The sequence below is a fragment of the Microtus ochrogaster genome, chromosome 8, assembly GCF_000317375.1.
Source record: "Microtus ochrogaster isolate Prairie Vole_2 chromosome 8, MicOch1.0, whole genome shotgun sequence".
Classification (NCBI taxonomy): domain Eukaryota; kingdom Metazoa; phylum Chordata; class Mammalia; order Rodentia; family Cricetidae; genus Microtus; species Microtus ochrogaster.
This window is the reverse complement of record NC_022015.1, coordinates 41,879,720-41,887,177: the sequence shown is the minus strand read 5'-3', so window position 1 is coordinate 41,887,177 and position 7,458 is coordinate 41,879,720. Positions and strand designations below refer to the sequence as shown.

At 53.7% G+C, this 7,458-nt stretch overlaps 2 protein-coding genes across 3 annotated transcripts in view; one reads left to right on the top strand and one right to left on the bottom strand.

Moving 5' to 3' along the window:
* Otub1 (OTU deubiquitinase, ubiquitin aldehyde binding 1) overlaps nucleotides 1-5,575 on the top strand; it is a 9,009-nt gene extending 3,434 nt beyond the window's left edge. The window contains exons 4-7 of the mRNA XM_005351866.3: nucleotides 3,661-3,779; nucleotides 3,974-4,058; nucleotides 4,174-4,368; nucleotides 4,503-5,575. Of these exons, the coding sequence (XP_005351923.1) occupies nucleotides 3,661-3,779; nucleotides 3,974-4,058; nucleotides 4,174-4,368; nucleotides 4,503-4,700 (597 nt within the window). The 3' untranslated portion in view covers nucleotides 4,701-5,575. The remainder of the gene's footprint in view (nucleotides 1-3,660; nucleotides 3,780-3,973; nucleotides 4,059-4,173; nucleotides 4,369-4,502) is intronic.
* Nucleotides 5,576-5,733: 158 nt separating this feature from the next.
* The window catches only part of Macrod1 (MACRO domain containing 1), a 142,468-nt gene continuing 140,743 nt past the window's right edge, over nucleotides 5,734-7,458 (bottom strand). The window contains exons 6-11 of one of the 2 annotated variants that reach the window (XM_026781432.1): nucleotides 6,884-7,005; nucleotides 6,761-6,791; nucleotides 6,582-6,655; nucleotides 6,200-6,281; nucleotides 6,064-6,098; nucleotides 5,734-5,891 (exon numbers count right to left, since the gene is read on the bottom strand). In XM_026781432.1, coding sequence (XP_026637233.1) covers nucleotides 6,094-6,098; nucleotides 6,200-6,281; nucleotides 6,582-6,655; nucleotides 6,761-6,791; nucleotides 6,884-7,005 — 314 coding nt within the window. In that variant the 3' untranslated portion in view covers nucleotides 5,734-5,891; nucleotides 6,064-6,093. The remainder of the gene's footprint in view (nucleotides 5,892-6,063; nucleotides 6,099-6,199; nucleotides 6,282-6,581; nucleotides 6,656-6,760; nucleotides 6,792-6,883; nucleotides 7,006-7,458) is intronic. The other variant, XM_026781431.1, reaches the window with a different exon arrangement.

Here is a 7,458-nt window from a genome sequence, read left to right as displayed (position 1 = left end):
TTTTGTTTTTTGAGACAGGGTTTCTCTGTGGTTTTGGAGCCTGTCCTGGAACTAGCTCTGTAGACCAGGCTGGTCTCAAACTCACAGAGATCCGCCGATCCGCCTGCCTCTGCCTCCCGAGTGCTGGGATTAAAGGCGTGCGCCACCATCGCCCGGCTAGCTCTAACATCTTATTGGCTAACTCTTACACCTTGATTTAGGCCATTTCTATTAATCTATGTATCACCACATGGCAGTGGCTTGCCAGATAAAATTCCCAGCATGCGTCTCTGGTGGATCCATGGCATCTCTCTCTGACTCTGCCTAACTCCTCCCAGCATTCAGTTCTGTTTTTCCCCCTACCTAAGTTCTGCCCTATCAGAAAGCCAAGACAGTTTCTTTATTCATTAACCAATGAAAGCAACACACAAACAGAAGGAACTCCTACAGTAGGGAATATCCATAGTTAATCCCCTGTTGTCAGAGAAGCCAGAATTCTTGAGTAAACATTTGGTGGCTAATGAGAACTTGAGCTGTTGTATAGGGCTGGAGTCCAGCTAGCTCAGTAGTAGCGTGAACCTAGTGTTTGCAAGGCCTTATGTTCTTTACTTGGAGCTGGGTCTGTCCTTAGCACTCGGGAGGAAGGTATGTGCTAAATAACTGTTTTCAGCCTAGGTCAGCTGTACCTAGTGTGGGATCTGTTCATACCCACTGCTCAGGGCTTTGGGGTTTCTCCAAAATACACGTGAGGACATAAAGGTCCTGACGTTTCTCTTTTTTTGGTTTTTCGAGACAGAGTTTCTCTGTGGTTTTGGAGCCTGTTCTGGAACTAGCTCTTGTAGACCAGGCTGGTCTCGAACTCACAGAGATCCGCCTGCCTCTGCCTCCCAAGTGCTGGGATTAAAGGCGTGCGCCACCACTGGCCGGCCCTGACGCTTCTCATGTCTTTGTTCTCTTTCAGCCTATGGAGCAGGTTCAGGGAAGGTGTCGAACTCAGTGCTGATAGCGCTCAGCAGCGGTATAGAAAGCAGTAGGCTTTTCTTCTCCTTTGTGGCCAGTTAGTAGAGTGGTACCCCATCCAGGGCCAATTGTCCTGCTAGGCTGCCCTGAGAAACTTAACAGGATAATCCTCAGGTTCTTCCTGTCATTGAGTCAGTTAGCAAAGTGTTTAAATGTTTGAAGAAAGCTGTCGGTAGCAATGTACCTCAGCACACCTGAACTTCCATTCTGTGTACTGTGCCCAGACCCTCCTCTTCTTCCTGGGTGGTAACTACAAAGCCAGGACTGGGTGTGTACTTGGCCCCTGTGGATGAGCATTGCACAGGGTACCTGACTGTATGTGCCTCGGGAGCTTATAGCAGAGTGGCTGGGCTCTGATCAGTCTTAGTTCACTGGTCACGTTACTTCCACCAGGCAGGTGCTGTGCCCCAGGCGCTAAAGATACTGCAGATACTGGGACTGAAACAAGGTCATCTTTAATCCTGGGAGAGAAAGAGGCGGAAGGATCAAGGCCAGTCTGATCCTTCCGCCTCGTAACATTTGCTCAATGTTACAGCATTGAGCAAATGCTGTCTCAATGCTGTAACACCCCACCCACCCACCAGTTTGGTTGTTGAAGTTGGTTAGTACTGTCGAGAGAAAGGAGGGAGAGAGTTGTATTTTACATAGGGGTAATGGCTAAGAACCTCTGAAAAGGTGTATTTGGTGAACAGACAAGCAAGATGACAAGTGACAGGGCATCCAAGAGTCATGGGGGCTGAGGTTTAAGACGAGGACATCTGGCTGGACGGTGGTAGCGCACACCTTTAATCCCAGCACTGGGAGACAGAGGCAGGCAGATCTCTGTGAGTTCAAGGCCAGCCTGGTCTACAAAGCAGGTTCCAGAACAGCCAGAGCTATTTACACAGAGAAACCCTGTCTCAAAAAAGGAAGAAAGAAAGAAAAGAAGAGGACATCTGGGCAGGTGGAGGCCATCGTGAAAGCTAGTTTGGCCTGGGAATGAGTGTGAGTGCTGGCAAGGATGCAGGGAGGACAAGGACTTGTCTGTAAGGCTGCTGTTGTTTCGGGGTGAGAGTGGGGAAAGACTAGTGAGGGGCTTTGGCAGTAGAACAGGAAGCAGGTGTGATGGACCAGTAATGGGCTGTGTACCGATACATTTAGGTACTAGGTTTGTTGAAGGAAGAGCCTAAGGGGTGTATTGTTTGGTGGATGTGTTGGGGAGAAATGAGCCATCTGTGAGACTGGTTCAAAGCCTGGATGTAGAAAAGGTTGGTGCAACCCATCTGTGGCAGTGAAGAGAGCTGTAGGGGAGGCAGGGCATTAAAGATGGAACTCTTTTTTTTTGTGTGTGTGTGTAGCTCTGGCTGTCATTGGAACTCATGTTGTAGATCAGGTTGCCCTTCAACTCAGGAACTCAGAGATCTTCCTGTCTCTGCCTCCCAAGCACTGATATTAAATGCGTTCACCACCACTGCTCGACTTCAAAGTAGAACTTTATCTAGGTTTGGTGGCCTGAAATTTCAGTACTCAGAAGCCTGAGGCCAGAAGAGTGCTGCAAGTTCAAAGCGAGCCTGAGTTGTAAAATGAGACCCTGATTTAAAACCAAAATAAACGGAAAAAACTGTATCTGCGGACTAGGAGGTGAAGATATTGTCAGGTCTCTGGTGTTCACAGGGCAGGCAGGAAGCCCTGTGTTTGCATGTATTGTAACTGGCAGGTGTCTTGAGGAAGGATACTGTGTGGTTTGGTGGGATCCCTGTCCTTTAGGATGGAGAAAGATGCAGGTTAGTCTGGGAGAGAGCAGGTAAAGAAAAGATGGGGTACAGCATCACTGTCCAGAGGCTGGGCCGGGAAAGGCTGCATTGACCCTGCTATAGTAGCTCTAGCTTGTTTTTGACCTTGGTTGGACAAAAATCTCCCATAGGAGTTTCTGTTTTTATGGGGAAACCTACCTGGATCTTACATGCCTGTGGAGTCTATAAACTATAATCTATAAACTAGATTCATATCCTTGAATCTGAGAGAGGACATGAGCTGGTAGTGAGGATTGGGGTAACTAAGTGGCAGATGTCAGGGCCACGTTCTCAGTGTGAAGGGCTCTGATTACTGAGCGTTGTCTGAGGGTTGTCCACTGGCAGGTGTCTGGAGGAAGGGTACTGTGTGGTTTTTTGGGAGCCCCGCCCTTTAGAGTGGAGAAGGGTGAGTAGTAGCCTGGGAGAGAGCAGGTAAAGTAGGAAGGGGCAGGCTGAAGAGAACAGGGTTGGGTGTGTCTAGGTGGCTGAGTGAGGCCTGCTTACCCAGCAGCACTAGGAGTCATGGGGATGTGCTTCATTTGGGGAAGGTGGAAGAGGCTGAAGGCTGTGGGCAGGGACCGAGTGGATGGTAGAGCTGCTGTGTGTAACTGGAGCCCTGCCGGGCAAAGGAACCACAGGTCTTCAGGGAGCTGGTGCTGTGGCTTGCCCTATCCCCTGCTTTGCCATGCCTGGATTGAAAGACCTGAAGAGCTGCATTAGCCAAGAACAGGTCATCTGCTTTTATAAGTAGCACCCACATGGCAAGCAGCTGGTGACTGTACAACCTGTTGGCACATAAGTGCACAGCTTCCAGGGAGGGCTCTGCTATGGCCATCTCTTGGGCTGGCCCTGGCCTGGCTGGATGTTAAACTGGGCCGCTCTTCTGCAGGACCTCCACAAAAAGTACTCCTACATCCGGAAGACCAGGCCCGATGGCAACTGCTTCTACCGAGCATTTGGATTCTCCCACTTGGAGGCACTCCTGGATGACAGCAAGGAGCTGCAGCGGTGAGGAGGGCGCTGGGGGCTCCAGGCCCCTCTTGCTGAACAGGATCCAGGCTTAGGCCAGCCATCAACTGGGTTGTTTGAGATTTCCTTTTGAACTTGGTGGGTGGTCTTGTCTAGGCAGGACTGGGCTGGCTAGGCCTTTGCTTTGCTGGCTGAGAAGCCCATGCTGGCCCTCACATCCCTTCCCAACACAGGTTCAAGGCTGTGTCTGCCAAGAGTAAAGAGGACCTGGTGTCCCAGGGCTTCACTGAGTTCACAATTGAGGACTTCCACAACACGGTGAGCCTAGCTGTCTCAGGCTGGGCCGGCAGGGAGGGTGGCTCTGTAGGCTGTGGTAAGGGTAGCCTCTCCTCACTCATTTTTCCTCATTTTCCTTTGTCCCTGGGTGGGGCAGTTCATGGACCTTATCGAGCAGGTGGAGAAGCAGACCTCGGTAGCTGATCTGCTGGCCTCCTTCAATGACCAGAGCACCTCAGACTACCTTGTGGTCTACCTGCGACTGCTCACCTCAGGCTACCTGCAGCGGGAAAGCAAGTTCTTCGAGCACTTCATTGAGGGTGGCCGGACTGTTAAGGAGTTCTGCCAGCAGGTGCCACCTCTTCTTCAACTCTGCCCTGGGACCCTCCTTTTCTCTTTTGTTTAAGGGTGGGGCATGCCAGGGTGAGGTGTGGGACCTCAGGGGGAGGGGTTTTGGGACAGGCCTGACCTGCCCCTTTGTCACAGGAGGTGGAACCCATGTGCAAGGAGAGCGACCATATCCACATCATCGCCCTGGCCCAGGCCCTCAGCGTGTCCATCCAAGTAGAGTACATGGACCGTGGTGAAGGTGGCACCACCAACCCACACGTCTTCCCCGAGGGCTCCGAGCCCAAGGTCTACCTTCTCTACCGGCCTGGACACTACGATATCCTCTACAAATAGGGCTGGCTGGCCTGCTGCGCCGTGCCTGCCTTCCCCTACCAGGCGCTAAACATGTACAGAGGGTTTTTGGTTTGGTTTCTTTTTTCTTTTTTTTTTTTTTTTGTGGTTGTAAATGGTCATATTTTCACTCCTCCCTTATCCTGTCACACACCTTCCATGTTTTATTAAAGGGGATGCTGGTGGTGAGCCCGAGTGTGCGTTTCCCTGCTCTGCTGCTCTGCCTTACTTGCCCGCTGGCTGCTGTGTGCCTGGCTGTCCCTTCCCCCAGGGTGGGTCCCCTAGCTTTCTACCTATCTACCCCCAAGCATTTCTGCCAAAAGAAGTTTGAGGAGGCTAAGCCTCCAGGTTCCTTGGAGTTCTGCTTTCTACCCACCCTAAGGCCTGCCCCCTTTTCTCCTTGACTTTCTAGGGGTTTTCATGGGAACTTTTGAAGTTCCTTGGGAACTTGGCTGGAGGTCTCTGGTCACCCATACTCTAAGCTGCCCCTTAGACTAGTTCTAGATTTGCTGTTCTGGCCAGGGCCCCCAGGTCACAGCTTTCTGCCCACCTCCAGGGGTCTGCATGATTGAGGAGTCCTGAGATGAGAGGTTATGGGAGGAGGCTGACCAGGTAGGTGGAGGAGCTGTACATCCTCGGTGGGCCCCAGGAGGAGCTGGCCTGGTGTGGGAGGAACATAAGGCCTCATGTCTAGGCAAGGCTTACCTGTGCTGTTCCCCAGAGTCCCCTGCCTGTGCTTGCCTTGCACCCTTTTGCTTGAGCCATATCTGCATTACCTGCCTCTTTGCTTTCTCCTCCCACCCAGCACATGTGGGGTCTCAGCCCAGGCTGTGAGCTCCTTGGGGGCAGGCCCTCAATAAATGTGAAGTGCTGCCGCCGCCTCTGCTCTCTGGCCAATGCCTCACTCACCCGCCTGGCACACCCAGGGCTCTTGTAGCCTCTTGAAGCAAAAACAGTGCCCAAGACACCATATTCCTACCAAGGGCTACCTTCCTCCTGGGCCCCAGTCAGACCCAGACCCCAGCACTCGGACAAGTGAGGCTGAATCAGACAGCTTTATTAAGAGGCTTCTGAAAGAGAGGACAGGATACGCTGAGGGGAAGGACAACCCCGCGCTGGTCAGGCTGGAACAAGCAGTTGGCTTCCGAGACCGCTCTTAGAGTTGGGAGTGAGGTCCCACAGGCCCAGGTGGGTCTGAGGGTAGAGCAGATAGGTCAGAGGGAGTTGAGGACTTCCGAAAGCAGCAGGGCCCCCTCCCTAGCTTCACCACCCCACTGCACAGAGGTGGGCAACAGCAGGTTGAGCGGGTGTTACAGGCCAGGTTAGTGTAGGGCAGCCACTCCACACGGGGCCAGGCCCTGCTTACCAGTCCCATTCAGGGTGGGCTTCAGGAGCCTCAGGCTGGAAGGCAGAGGACAGTGAGAGCCGCCCCAGGGCCATGGGGGAGGGGGAGGCTGGCCTGGGGGGTTGGGGGGCTGCTGGAGGGAAACAAGGGCACATACCTACTGGGAAGTAATGGGGCAGGCGCTCTCGGTAAATGTCCTCGTCCTTCTCGAGGAACACACAGACGATAAGCCGATCCACCTGTGCCAGGGACTGCTCAGCCTGGGCAGGGCCTCAGCTGGCCCCTCAGTCCTAGTACTGTGTGCTCCTTTAAACCCACCTACCCTGGCAGGGTCTCAACTGCCTACTATGGGTGTACTGTCTGCAGGGGTTTGAGAATTAACAGTGCCCGCCCGTAACAACGGATTCAGGTGGCAAGGTCGCCCCTTCCCACTGACATTCCACAGAAGGAGTGAGCCTGTGGAGGGCAGGTACCTACTGGCCACACGGGTCCAGAACTAAGTGCCCCTGCTCCCGCCTCGCTGCCAACCATTCTCTCACCTTGTCCTTGTGCTGCTCCAGCCACTCCCGCAGCGCAGTCAGCACTACCTCAGCTGCCGCCTCATTGGGGTACCCTGAGGGTGGGGTCTGGTGAGTCCAGATCTGGCCCTCCCCTGCCCACCCACCTCAGTGAGTGGGGCCCTCACTGCCCACGCTAGGCTTTGCTTTTTCAGACTCACCAAACACGCCTGTGGAGATGCATGGGAAAGCCTGGGAAAGGGAGGGCGAGGCAACATGGGGCGACTTGGTCACTAGGTGCCTCCCCGGCAACCCCCACCACACACACACATCAGGCGACTTACCACCGAGCGCAGCCGGTGCTCCAGTAACAGGTCCAGGCTGCTCAAGTAGCAGCTGCGCAGCTCGGCCGCCTGGCTGGTACTGGGTTGGCCCACAGCGATGGGCCCCACTGTGTGGATGACGTCTAGGGTAGGATGAACTTCAGTCAGACAGCCTAGGTTTTCCCTGCCCTCCTAGCAGAAGGACCCCACCCTTGCGGTACATGCTTATGCCTGACCATCTGCACGCCACTGCTAAGGTGGAAGACTAACCCAGTCCCCTCGCTCTCCTGCCCGCTGCAGTTCCAGCCGCTTTCCACCTGCTCTCTGGGTATCAGAGAGGCCAGGCCCTTACACTTAAAAGTTAAGGCACACTTAGTTGGGCCGTGTTGGCGAACACCTTTAATCCCAGCACTCTGAGGCAGAGGCAGGCAGATCTCTGAGTTTGAGGTCAGTCTGGTCTACAGAAGCGAGTTCCAGGACAGCCAGAGATACACAGAGAAACCCTGTCTCAAAAGACTTTAAAAAGAAAGAAAGAAGCCGGGCGATGGTGGCGCACGCCTTTAATCCTAGCACTCGGGAGGCAGAGGCAGGCGGAT